The sequence below is a fragment of the Ursus arctos genome, unplaced genomic scaffold, assembly GCF_023065955.2.
Source record: "Ursus arctos isolate Adak ecotype North America unplaced genomic scaffold, UrsArc2.0 scaffold_28, whole genome shotgun sequence".
Taxonomy (NCBI): domain Eukaryota; kingdom Metazoa; phylum Chordata; class Mammalia; order Carnivora; family Ursidae; genus Ursus; species Ursus arctos.
The window spans coordinates 9,334,208-9,347,998 of NW_026622963.1; the positions used below are offsets into that span (position 1 = coordinate 9,334,208).

At 46.5% G+C, this 13,791-nt stretch overlaps 1 protein-coding gene across 4 annotated transcripts in view; it reads left to right on the forward strand.

The window, feature by feature from the left end:
- The first annotated feature begins 1,389 nt into the window (after positions 1–1,389).
- The window catches only part of PML (PML nuclear body scaffold), a 40,790-nt gene continuing 28,388 nt past the window's right edge, over positions 1,390–13,791 (forward strand). For 2 of the 4 annotated variants that reach the window (XM_026478483.4, XM_026478492.4), the window contains exons 1-2: positions 1,390–1,646; positions 3,602–4,068. In XM_026478483.4, the coding sequence (XP_026334268.1) occupies positions 1,512–1,646; positions 3,602–4,068 (602 nt within the window). In that variant the 5' untranslated portion in view covers positions 1,390–1,511. The remainder of the gene's footprint in view (positions 1,647–3,601; positions 4,069–13,791) is intronic. The other 2 variants (XM_026478485.4, XM_044391949.3) reach the window with 1 other exon arrangement.

The following is a 13,791-nucleotide window of genomic DNA, read 5'->3' on the forward strand; positions in this document are numbered from 1 at the left end:
AGAGCATCACAAAGGTCCAGAAACACCACACCTTGATCCAGAGGTAACTTGACCTAGAGGTAACTTGCCTCTCCATGGCTTGAGAAAATCTGAAGGTAAATGGTAAATTTACTCTGAGAAGCACTGATTTTCAACGTGGAATTGAGGCAGGATGTCTTTCAAAGTGAGCAAAGAAATTAGTAAAGCTTTCCTTGTCTCAGCCACATGCCAGCCCTGCCTCCTCAGACCCGTCACACCCCCAGATGTGACCCTTCCTAGGTCCCTTCTGCAGCTGCTGCTCACCATCTTTGGCTTTTCATAGTTTGATGGCCTGATTCTAAAGCCCTGAGGGTACTGATCAGGCTGGAGGGTAGGACAAGGCCCCTGAGGCCTCACACAGTCCTGGGAAATTGGCCCTTCCGGCCATTCCCTTTCCCCACACAGCCCAGATGATAAGCTTTACAAGAGCAAGGTCCCATCACCATCCCTAGTCTGCTCCAAGCCGGAACTGAGCACAGAATTGTACCCAGCAGTTAGCACAGTGGTTGGGATGGTTTGATGTTTGAAGCCAGGGCCTTTGGCTCAGTGAAGTTGCCTGGAGTTGTGTTTTCTTCCCTCGCCAGCTGGGAGCTGGCATGCTTCTCCTCTGACCAAGAGCTAACTTGCTCTCTCCTCACTGTCTTCATACCTGCTCACCAGCTCTCCCCCTTCCCTCCCTGCCCCCTCTGCCTCAGACTCACCAGCCTCTCCAACTTCCTGTTCCCCTCATCTCCACCTAGTGTCCGCCCAGAGTGTCTCTGACTCAGATCCTTCCTCTGCATCCCACAGTCATTGTCCTAGACCAGGCCACCTGTCCTAGTTGTCAGAGTGACCGTCCCAACATACATGCTGGGTCATGTTTCTGGGTTCTAAACTCAGTCTCTGTCACCCATAGAACTGGTCCATCTCCTTAGCCCTGATCCCGCTCATGGTTCCCCTCTTAAATCTGAAAATAACGAAAACTAGTTGTTAAACAGACTCTCCTGTTTCAAACCTCCAGGCCTTCGCACGTGCTGTTCCAAGCGCTCCCCACCCCACCCCAAGTTCCTTCAAGTCCCAGCTGAGGATCTCCTCTCCCGTCAGTCCCTCTACTGTGTGAAAACCTCTGTTTGGGTAACTGCTCTTCCATTAGACCTGGAGTTCTTCCAAAGCAGGGCCACCTGTGGCTCCTCTCTGTGCCCGGGCTCAAAGTCGAAGGCGCCCTCTGCCTCCCGCCCGCTCGGCTCCGCCACCATCCCTTTACCCCCAGCGTCTTGTCTCCTCCCAATCCTCCCTCCGCCTCTGGGCGTGTCTTCCAAGCCCTCCGCCGGCCTCTCCGCCCCTAGCACCGCCCCTCCGCTCTGTCTCACTTCCTCTCGGGAGGCGGGCCCTGAGTGAGCACCGCCCCTTTCGGACAGGCTGGGGAGACTCTGGCGTCGGGCGCCTGCCTCTCGTTCCGCTTCCCCTCCCGCCCCCGTAGCTCAAAGCCGAGAATCGAAACTGTGCTGTGATCCATGCAGCAAGAGCCTGCACCCGCCCGATCTCCAGGTCCCCAGCAAGACCCCGCAGTGCCCCACACGCCCACCATGCCTCCCCCGGAGTCCGTCCCCGAAGGCCACCAGCCCAGCCCCAGCCACAGCCCCACGGAGGTACTACTGGGTTTGGGGAGATGGGGTTTAGGCTTTGTTGATGTGCTACGATGCGGGGAGAGGTGGGAAGGGAGAGGGCAACTTGACCAAGGACCTTAAAGAGTGACAGAGAAAACCAGACTTTGGGTCCTAACCCTCTTGGCTGGGGTACGGGTACGTGAGAGTAGAAAAGGTCAACAGGATGAGTTAGGGGAGCCTCTCCGGGCTGGGATTTTCCACGAACGGGGAGCAAGACGCTGAGGGTCCGTGACACTTGGGCCTGGACTTTTCTGCCCACCCTGGCGACTCGCCCCCTAAGCCCCCTGCACAGATTAGGAAGAATGGCGGGAGTAGCCTGTTGCGCAGGCCTGAAGCCAGGGGCATGTCCCAGGTGTGGAAAGCCAAAACCCAAGTTCCCAGATCAGAAAGTGGGAAACTGGCCCAGACGAGAGAAGTGCCTCGGCTAAGGCCTCAGAGCTCCTGTGGTGGTTTCTCTGCTAGGATACCTCCAGGATCCTTCTCTTGGAACACCCTGCGTGCCCAGCCCCCCCTTCTCTCCCCCCCCCCCCCCCCCCGCAAGGGGCTTACTAGGTCCTCCTCCTGGAAGTTTGCCTCAGTCTTCTCCCGGACAAACTCCCCAGCTGCCCTTCTCCCCCAAAGGAGCTGCTTACATCCCTTGCTCTATGTTCTCCCAGGCCCTTTGGCTCCCCTTCATGAAAGCACCCTCTTTCAGGAACTTTTATTACTTGCATTATTACAACTAGGAGTAATATTACTTAATTATTAACACTCCTCATGTGCCAGGTACTGTATTAAGCGCTTTTTATTTTATTTTTTTTTTTTGCTGTAAAATATCCATAACATAAAATTTACCATGTTTTTAAAGATTTTATTTTTTGTAAGTAATCTCTACTCCCAGTGTGGGGCTCGAACTTACAGCCCAGAGATCAAGCGTTGCATGCTCCCCCGACTGAGCCAGCCAGGCGCCCCAAAAACGTCACCATTTTTAAGCGTACATTTCAGCAGCATTAAATACATTCACAATGTTGGGTAACCATCACCACCATCTATTTCCAGAATTTTTTTTCATCATCCCCAACAGAAACTGTACTCCATAGGCGGTAGGTAGCTCCTTATTTCCTCTTTGTCACAGTTGCTGGTAACCTCTACACTACTTTCTGTTGCTGTGGATTTCTAATCCAGATGTCCTGTAAGTGGACCATGCAATACTTATCCTTTTGTGTTTGGCTTGTTTTGCTTAGCATAATGTCTTCAAGGTTCTCATAGCATGTATAAGAATGGCCTTCCTTTTCATTTTATGTATGTATGTATGTATGTATTTACTGGTAAAGATTTTCTTCTTAAGTAACCTACGCCCAACGTGGGGCTTGAACTCGCAAGCCCAAGATCGAGTCACATGCTCCACCAACGGAGACAGCCACTTTTGTTTATCCATTCATCTACTGATGGACACTTGGGTTGTTTCTACCTTGTGGCTTTTGTGCAGAGCGGTGCTTTGAACATGGGTGTACAAGTATCTGGGTACTTGTTTTCAGTTATTTTGGGAAATATATCTAGGAGTGAAATTGCCGGGTTATATGGTAGTCCTCTGTTTCACTTTTTGAGGGGCCACCAAACCACATTAAGCACTTTATGTGCTGTTACAGGAGACACACTTAATGGAGCTCCCTTCTAAACCGAGTCCCAGGAAGGCAGGGATTTAGCCTATCCATCCGTGGATCTCAGGGCCTAGTCCTGTGTCTTATGGGAAGTAGATGCCCAGTACGTTGTGGAGTGAGAGCAGGAAGGCCTGAGTAAGTGGGGGAGTGTGGTCCTGGTAAGCCAGGTTTTGTATCATCCAGCGACTGCGTGGAATGGAATATGGAGTCCCACTCCCACCTCCAGCCTCGGGAGCCGGTCTGGTGGGTGGGGGCTCCTGGATTTCAGGCCTCACCCCCACCTCTCTGGTCCCCCAGCAAGCCTTTGAGGAGGAGTTCCAGTTCCTGCGCTGCCAGGGCTGCCAGGCAGAAGCCAAGTGCCCCAAGCTGCTGCCTTGTCTGCACACGCTGTGCTCGGGATGCCTGAAGGCGCCGGACATGCGGTGCCCGATCTGCCAGGCGCCCGGGCCCCCAGGCGCTGACTCACTGGCCCTGGATAACGTCTTCTTCGAGAGTCTACAGCGGCGCCTGTCGGTGTACAGGCAGATCGTGGACGCGCAGGCCGTTTGCGCCCGCTGCAAAGAATCTGCGGACTTCTGGTGTTTCGAGTGCGAGCAGCTCTTCTGTGCCAAGTGCTTCGAGGCGCACCAGTGGTTCCTCAAGCACGAGGCCCGGCCCCTGGCGGAGCTCCGTAGCCAGTCGGTGCGGGAGTTCCTAGATGGCACGCGCAAGACCAACAACATCTTCTGCTCCAACCCCAACCATCGTCCCCCGATGCTGACGAGGTGAGCCCGCCGGCCCAGGGTGGGGTGGCACATCCGAGAGCCGGGTAGAAGGTGAGGTGAGCAAAGATCCAAAGAGTCACACAGCGGGGAATGTGGGGTAAGGAGCTTCTGGGGTCTTGCAAGTCAGTGTGTGGTCCGCAGACTAGCAGCATCTGGGGCCGTGACCAGTTTATGTTATCCCATGCGAATGGATAGTAATCGTTAATAGTTTCTCCCTGTAATAAATAATGCTGCAGAATCATCTTTACACACTTATCCAGTAATTTCTGCAGGGTGAATTTTGAACATGCCATTGCATTGCAGGGGTATAAAAATTTTACTCTTCTATACATGTTACCAAACTGCCCTTTAGAAAGTCTTACAGTGGAATTTTCCGTGGCATGGCCATGGAGTGTGGGTATATGGTTAGATTCTCAATGAGATGCAGGTAGTTTCTGAAAAGTCAAAACCATAGCACCGTGCTATCTCAGAATGTCTGTATGGAAAAAAAATTGAATCCACTTAAAGTTATTTTTATTGAACAGCAAAGGATTTTAATTCAGTATTTTTGATAATACATTTGTATGGTTCAAAAAATTACACAGTTTGTAAAGAGAGGGGGCAAAGGCTCCATTTCACTCTGCCCCCATCGGCTTAATCCCTGCCACTTCTCCCTCCCCCATTCACAGTTCATCATTGTTACCAGTTTTGAATGTCTCCAGGGTTTCTTTGTGAATATATGCACAGGTAGGGGTATATAGTCTTATAAAGTCTAAGTTTCCCCTTTTTAGCCAAAAAGGTTAGCATACCTGTGTGAACTCTTCCCGATCTCAACAGATTGCTCCTGTAAGGTTCTTAGGGGTGCTCCTTGGGGATTTGTGTAGCTAAGTTATTCTTTGCCCATTGGGGACACACTCAGAGCTGCATTCTTCCTAAAACTGAGTGTGGCTTGCTTCCTGCTCGACTTTTACCACCTGCTCTACCAGAATGCCTTTCCAGCACATTCCTCAACAGACAGACATCAAAATTGGGATTTTCTCATTTGTTGTTAAGATTCAGATTTAGTGGCTTTTTATATGTTTATTGGCCCTTGTTTTTTTCTTTCATTCGTGAATTGCCTATTTAGGCCCTTTGCCTGTTTGGGTTTTTTTCGTCAAGAAATTAGTCTGTAATTTCAAGAGCCACTAACAGTGCAAACGTTTTCTCCTTTCCACCTTTGTCGTTTCATTTCCTGTGAGGGATCATGTTTAAGTTTTTCGTTTTGTAGAATCCAGCTCATTCGTCTCTTCCTGAATGGTGTCCTGCTTTGATCATTCTAGGAGAGATTTTTTTTTCCCGCAGGCAAATGTTAAAAATATTTTCTTATATTCTGTTTTAATAATCTCATGGTTTTATGTTTCTAATTGAATCTTTAATTCGTATGGAATTTATTTTTCTTTGTGGTATAAAGTAGGATTCCTCACTTTACTTTTCTCATGGAGAGCTGGTTCTCTCAACAACTTTTATTGGATAATCCACTCTTGCCTTCATCTCAGATGCCCTTTTCATCCTGTGCTAAATGCCCAAATAATCACGGGTATGTTTGTAAATATCTGTTCTGTGCTGGTGATCTGACTGTTCCTGTGCTAATCCTTACTGCCATAGGGAATTCCGTAGGGCAAATTCCCATTCTTCTCCAGAAGTGATTTTGCTTTTCTTATGTTCTTACAGTTGATGCAGTTTCAGAATTTACATATTCATTGGGATTTTGATTGAAATTGTCTTAAATCTGGGGAGAGTTGTCCTCATCTTTGGTTATATCTTTTGAGTTTTATATTTTATGGACATACCTCTTGAACTTTTAAATTATAGTTAAATTCATAATACTTAATGACCCTGTGAATAAAATCTTTTTCCATTACCATTTCTAGCTGGTTATCATTAACATCCTCTAATTCTCTTTTATTATATTAGCCATCTGATTGAGCTCTTTTATTCTTGTAAGTTTTTCCAATTGATTCTTTTGGATTTCCTAGGTCAACAAATCGTGTCATCTGCAAATAATAAGAACTTTTTTCTCGCCAGGATTTACACTTGTTACCCCCCTGTAGCTTTGTTTTATTAACTAGAACCGTCAGAACAATACTGAAGAGTGAGAGGAAGTGGTTAGAAAAGGCAACTTAAAAAAAAGAAAAGAAAAGAAAAGAAAAGAAAAGAAAAGAAAAGGCAACTTTATCTTATTCCTAGCTTTCATGAGAGTTTTGCTTATTTACTACGCTGTTTATTATTGGCTTCCTCAGATAATTTTACAAAATCACATTCATTAAGTTGCCTCCCACTTCTAGCTTAAGAGTTTTTTGTGGCTGCTATGTTTATTTTTAACTCAGGGATGGGTGTTCTTTGGGATTCTATGAAGGTGTCCTTTGACCTTTCAGTGCGATGAATTAGATAGCAGTGATTCTTTATGTCGAGGCATTTTTTTTTTTAAAGATTTTATTTGTTTATTCGACAGAGAGAGACACAGCCAGCGAGAGAGGGAACACAAGCAGGGGGAGTGGGAGAGGAAGAAGCAGGCTCATAGTGGAGGAGCCTGATGTGGGGCTCGATCCCGTAATGGCCAGGATCACGCCCTGAGCCAAAGGCAGAGGCTTAACCGCTGTGCCACCCAGGCGCCCCTCGAGGCATTTTTTTGACTCACAGGAGGAAAAACCCTATTTGGTCCTAATATACTATTATTTTAATTCATAGCTAGATTCCATTCAGTGCTGTTTTATTTTGGCTATTATCTATATTTATAAATGGGATCAATTTTTATGAATATTTATGATCTCTTTCAAGGTTTTTGACCTATTTTATACTAATCTCTTTCAGTGAATTTGTAAGCTTTTTTTTACATGGTAAACACACACACGCACACACACACACACACATACACACAGATTGCTTAGGACAGTGCCTGGCACATATTAAGTACTAAGTCAGCGTTAAATTCCTATTCTTATAATTGCTCTGCTCTGCTCTAGAACAGCTAAAGAACATACATAGTTTGGGTTTATAGAAGTTTCTTGAGAAACTATCTGAAACTAGTACTTTTTTTGAAGAGTAGATTTTCTCCCTGGTATTGCTGTGTTATGGGTCTTGAGTCAGATTTTCTGGAAAATTTTCCCATTCATCCTGAGTTCTTAAAAATCTCCTTTATACCTCTCATGGTGCCCCCTTTCTTATTTCTAAGCAAGATGTTAGTAGCTTACAAGGAGTCTGATGTAGGGGTTGGAGTGGGTTCCTCTCTAGGTACAATGGGCAAGGCTGGTCCAGCCAAGAGGGCAGGATTCCACTCCTTTGAGCAAGGTGGATGGCTTCAAAAATTGCGTAAAAATCATACACAGAGGGCCTTCTGGGTGGCTCAGCTGGTTGAGCGTCTGACTCTTGGTTTGGGCTCAGGTCATGATCTTGGGGTCGTGGGATCGAGCCTGCGGTCAAGGTAGAGTCTGCCTGGCATTCTCTCTCTCCTTTTCCTTCTGCCCCTCCCACCCCCCACCCCCACTTGTGCTCGCAGGGGCGCACGCTCTTTCTCTCTCTCTCTAAGTAAAAAACTAAAATATTTTTTAAAAAATTACATATAGACACTCACAATTCACATTGTTTCACAATTTGCCAGTGGTTACTGGAAACCCTCAACTTCTGTTTTCTGCACAAAACTTCAGTGCCATAAATAACCGACAGCTTTCTTCAGGTCACAGTGCAGTAATAAACCACTCCATCCTTTGACGCAGAGCCGAGTTAGGACTCAGGTTGGGAAGCAGCACCGGAGGTGGCTTTAGACTTAGAACTCAGCCTGGGAGTGTCTGCCCTGGGGCCACTGGCATCCATCGATCGATTGCCATTTCCATGGAGTACATTTTTTCAGCCTACTTCCTCCTATGTGGCAGGCCGACCGCTAGGCACTGGGGTATCGCTATGAACAGATACAGCTTGGCGCTCTGTGAGGTCACAGTCTGGTAGAAGAACCAGATCTGCAACTAGCCCTCAAGGCTGTCAACTGCCAACAGGAAACCTACTCACCCTGAGCTTGTGTGATTTCACCCTGTCCTCTACCTTGCGCTTCCTTGCTCGTATCTCTGCCCGGCACAGGGCTCACAGCGGTGTCTGGGCTCTGTCAGTTGTTAAGGGCAGAAAGCAGGAGGAGCGCAGGCACAAAAGCGAGTCGTCTAGAAAAGACATTGGCTGGGGGAGGCAGCTTCCAGGAGGGTGTCACATTTAGCCTGATACGTAAGAAAGGACAAATGGCATGGGGGGCAGGGTGGGGTGGGCCAGCAGCAGGTACAAAGGCAGAGGCACCAGCAAGTCTGCTGCATTTCAGGAATAAAGGGTATGCCTGAAGGCAGGGGCTGGGAGGGGGAGCTGGAGGCAGACATGGGGGGCTTGGAGTTAGGACTCTCTCTTTTCATTTCTGGGACGTAGAATGTTCTCAGCTTGCTCTTTCTTCATGCAGTCCTTGTTTTACCAGTGAATGGCCTATAGAACGTACTTTGAAGGGGACCCTGGAGGGGTTCTGTGGGAAGCCACTGATGGGTATTAAGGTAGAGGGTGGGAGGGTCAGATTCTCTCTCTGCACTGTGGTTCGGTGAAGCCGGTAGGTTTGGGAGACAGGAGGCCAGCATTTGTTTGTTTGTCTGCATGCTTATTTACATTTCACCCCATTCCACAAAGAATTTGAGGAGATTGACCACCATACTGTTGGGTATATGCACCCAGCAGAGACTGAAGCAAAGAATCTGCACCAGGGGAAAGGGAGCCCCATTAGGAGATGGAGGCCGTGGTCCGGGTGGGATGAGGCCTGCAAGAATGCGGAGGGGGAAGGCTGGGGAAAAGGCCCAAATCTCACACTCCCAGGGCCTGCCTGACCTGGAGGTCAGGGGGACTGCCAGCCTTTCCATCATGTGTATTTGGGAGTGCTGGGGAGTGCCTTCCACCCAAGAGTATTATGGGTCTAGGACAGCAGGTGGAGCTGAGACCCATATCTGGGTGTCAGATCCCAAAGCTTGGCTGGATGGGGTAGGGGAATTAGTCCAGGGCCATCAAAGCTTGTAGCCAGAAAGCATTTGAATTAGTTGAGTGGAAAAAACAAAAGACCTATTAATCCAGTTTGAAAGGTGTGATGAGATCATATACTGGGGATAGTGTTCCCAAGACCGGAAGTTGGAATGATTCACGACGGGTCAGGGAGAAGCAGGCTGGACAGCCCAGGGGAAGGTCCAGGGCAGACAGCGTGCAGTGGCAGAGCTGGTGGCAAGGAAGGGCTGCTAAGTGAGAAGGAAATGGAAAAGACATCCTGATGGGCCATCCTGATGAAAGCCAGATGCCACAGGTGCCAACTCTAAGAAGCCCCCTTGACCTCATGAACGAAGCCAGGTGCTTCCCGAAAGTTTGCACCACAGGTGTCTGGCTGGCCTAGTCCCGGCCCTGCCTGGGCCTTCCCGGTACCCTCTGTAGGAGTTACCAGTAAATTGCATCTTCTTGGGGATTGATGATCTTACTGGGATTGAGAGCTGGTCCAGGAGCACCACATGGACAGGAGGAAGGCTCCTGCCAGGAGTTAGGACACAGTCAAATAATCCATTTCTAAGTTTTTCTATGAACTCACCAAGGGACTTGTTTTCATCGTCAAGAGCAACTGCTTTTCATTTCATGGTGGCAGGTGGGGTGGAGGGGGGGAGCTCGAAGGTAGATTTGGTTGAATGTGTGAATAAAAGGACATGCGAGCTGAACCTTGCGGAGGGTTGTCTGTATGAGTTCCAACTGAAACAAATGTGTAAATCAGTAACAAATTTTTATCTCGTGGCTTAAGCGAAAATGAATGAATGGCTTCTGTAAGAGGTGAAGAGGGCTGTGGCTGGCTTCTGACCCTACTTGATTAGATATTCAAATTTTGGCACCAGGACCTATTTTCTCTGTATTTCTGGGGCCATGGCTTTCCTCCAAGTCAGCTCCATTCACAGAAGGCTTTCTCCCTACGGCGTGCCAGGTGATTACAGCAGCTCCAGAGGCCCTTGTAGGCACCCTCATCCTCAAATCCAGCAGGAGGGAGCAAGAATCGCTTCCCGAATTCTAGGCCTAGTTTGAGTGTGTTTCTGACTGGATCAGCTACCTGTCTGTGCAGGAAACAGGTTTGAAGCCAGCCTCCAGTGAAGCTCCCCAACCCCTTGGCCCCTGGGCAGTCCCTTTCCAACAGAAGCATTCCCTTTTCCTGTCTGGGCAGAGAACGGGCACTTCTGGTTGGAGTTAATATACATATTGTTAATATAAAAGTACTTGCCTGTCTTTTGAGCTGTTTTTTCCTGGGTTGTCATCTTAATTCTCATACCTTCTTGAAAGATTATTGAGGAACAGAACTGTTGCCATTGTACAAATGAGGCAAGAGGCCAGTGCGTTAATGGGAGCTAACCCAAATAGGAGAGCTTGTCCGAGCCAAGGCCTGAACGGGTGCAGGGTTTCCTGACTGCAAACTATGTGTGCCTTTCCTGGCACTGCTGGCCTCTCCGTTCAGCCAGTCCTCACCTCACAACCAGGCTGCAGTGCAAAAAAGGAGTCTGCAAGTTGCTTGTTTAGAACTCAGAGTGTTTTTTTTCCCTCAGAAGTGGATTATTAAAAGGAAGCATGCTACTGAAGCAGTAATAAATTTAATTTCCCTTGACTTTAACAAAAGCAGAAGATACTGAAATAAAATTGGACTTACTGAACTTCAAAGAAATATTTCTTCATCCTAAAATGTTTCCTGAAATACCTAAGAGTAAAAAATATATATATATATATTGCTGATACATTAAAGAGGTTGGAGTCATTATAGTTTGTTCTTAATGAAACACTTCCATTTTAGACAGTAGTAATGGAGTCTCTGCTGAAAGAGATCAGAATGGCCCACTCCCATCTACCTATCTTGGTTCTGTTAAGATGGCTCTCGTGCATGGCCCTGGCCCTTGTACTTTGGCACTCCTTCTTGCAAATCCTTTATTTTGATTCAGCTCTTAATTGGATGGATGTTGTCAATAAGCAGTCCAAATTTCTAGAGTCTCTTGGTATTGAAAACGTCTATCAGTTGCCGTTCTGTTTGAATGATACCTTCGCTGGGTATAATATATCTGGGTCACACTGTTGCCTATAGAATTTTGTAGACTGCTGCGTTCTCTTCCAGCATCAAATGTTCATGAGGAGAGGCCTGAGGCCAAATTTATTTCCTTTTTCTGTCTTGATACCTAAAGATATTTTCATTCTTGAAGTTTATTAATTTAACCAAACTGTGCTGGTGTTGAGCATTTTGTATCAAATTATTCTGGAACCCGGCAGGCTCCTTCAACCAAAAAATTCTGTTTATTTCAGAGGGCCTGGGTGGCTCAGTCAGTTAAGCATCTGACTCTTCATTTCAGTTCAGGTCATGATCTCGTGGTAATGAGATTGAGCCCCACGTCGGCCTCCAAATCAGCATGGAGTCAGCTTGGGATTCTTCCCCTTTCCCTCTGTTCCTCCCCCTGCTCATGCATTTCTCCCTCTCCCTCTCTCTCTCTCTCTCATAAATAAATAAACAAAATCTTAGAAAAGAAAATAATAATCCTTCTCTTTATTTCAGTGAAATTTTCTTACTCGTTCTCTTTTTTCCTTTTTCTTTTCCTCTTCATTTTCCTCTTTTTCCTCTATCACCATCACTATATTACGATTTTTAATTATTTCCAGGTTTTTCCAATTCATAATCTTAACAGTATTACTACAGTTTGGGGGGAACTGATGTATTTAATGATCACCGAATGAGTAATGAAGATCAGAACCACATGTGCATTCAGGGTTACATAAAATCATTTTGTACACGTGCTGATGGAAGTACTTGAACTGTCAACAGTGTTTGCCGCACATAAGGAGTTACTGCCTGTGTTCTGTTTTACCAGCTTCTATTAACATTTAATGATTAACTTTAGTCTTTGAATTTTGTAACAAATTCCTGCTTTGGCGTCTTTTACAACTTGGATTTGTTCTGCCAAAGCTGTTGGAGTTCAGGATCGGTATGACTGAGTAGAAGAGCTGCCTCTTTGTACCATATGTCACTGCACTCATAGAGTATTAAGTTATTGCTAGCTTAATCATCAAATAGTGTTTTTCTCATTCATGGCTTTAATTAATCGATTCTTTTAGCTATTTCCATCTCTTTTGCCATCTCCTTTACTGAAATTAGATCAGATATAAAGACATATTTATTTATTTGTGAAAGAGAGCACTCGCGAGGGAGAGTGTGTGTACATGCAGGGGGAGGGGCAGAGGGTGACTGAGCCGAAACCAAGCATCGGATGCCCAACCAGCTAAGCCACTCGGGCACCCCGAATTGGATCAGATTTAAATAGTTTGACGATCACTGTGCTTGTCCGTGTGATAAACCTTGTCTTGTTGTCATGCAGCATTCCCTGGCACGTAAATTCCTATCTCATCCATGTTCACTAGTATTCAATACTGTATAATTATAGTGCATTATTATAAAACTCAGTGAATTCCCCCAGGTTATCTAACATTATTCCAAAAATTGACTCTCCTTTATTAACATTTAACTCATGTGATGGTTTAAAAATGTCTTAAACATTAAAATTAAAAAAAAAGAAAGAAGGGGGTAAACAGAAGGGGGAATGAAGCATGAGAGACTATGGACTCTGGGAAACAAACTGAGGGCTTCAGAGGGGAGGGAGGTGGGGGAATGGGATAGACCGGTGATGGGTAGTAAGGAGGGCACGTATTGCATGGTGCACTGGGTGTTATACGCAAGTAGTGAATCATGGAACTTTACATCAGAAACCAGGGATGTACTGTATGGTGACTAACATAATATAATAAAAAAAATTTTTTTTAATTAAAAAAAAATAAAAACATTAAAAGCTAAAAAAATAATAAAAAAAATAAATAAAAATGTCTTGCACTTAATACCGTTTTGACTGTACTTCTGAGGGGTGCCCTTGTCATCATCTCAGTGTATGATGCTTATCACATTTATTTTTATTTTTTTATTTTTTTTAAGGATTTTGTTTATTCATTTGAGAGAGAGAGAGCACAAGCAGGGGGAGAGGCAGAGAGAGAGGGAGAAGCAGACTCCCCGCTGAGCAGGGAGCCCGATGCAGGACTCTATCCCAGGACCCTGAGATCATGACCTGAGCCGAAGGCAGACGCTTAACCATCTGAGCCACCCAGGCGCCCCAGTGATCATCACATTTTAGAAATACCATAATGGTGGCACTGGGAAGGGTTGATTGGAGAGACCAGAGGCAGGGAGGCCTTAGGGGACAGTGCCAAAAGAGGGAAGTGGTGACTGAGGCTAGAACAAAGGTGGTAGCAATGGGAACTGATGGGACAAATTTAGGAACCAGGACTCTACCCTGAGTGCCTTTACATCCTAGCGCCAGGCCTGCATATAGTTGGTACCTAATAATCTTTTTTTGGGTAAATGAAAGGAACCAACCAAAATTAATGATAAGTTGTTGAAGTTGGAGGGGGGCATTCTCCTTGGTCTCTGGCTTGAGTGGCCTTTCAGTGGTAGTGCCGTTCACTGCCATAAACAGGGCAGGGACGTGGCTTCTCTGAACACGGTCCAGCGTGGGTATGCCAGCCCTCCGACTTGGAGCAGGGACTGCCTGGAAACGAGTGGGAAGGAAAAGCACTAACTTCATCATTCTCCAGTGTGGGGTCGGCGTAAGACGACAGTGTGAAACAGACAAGGCTTTCTCCTCTCACCTTTCC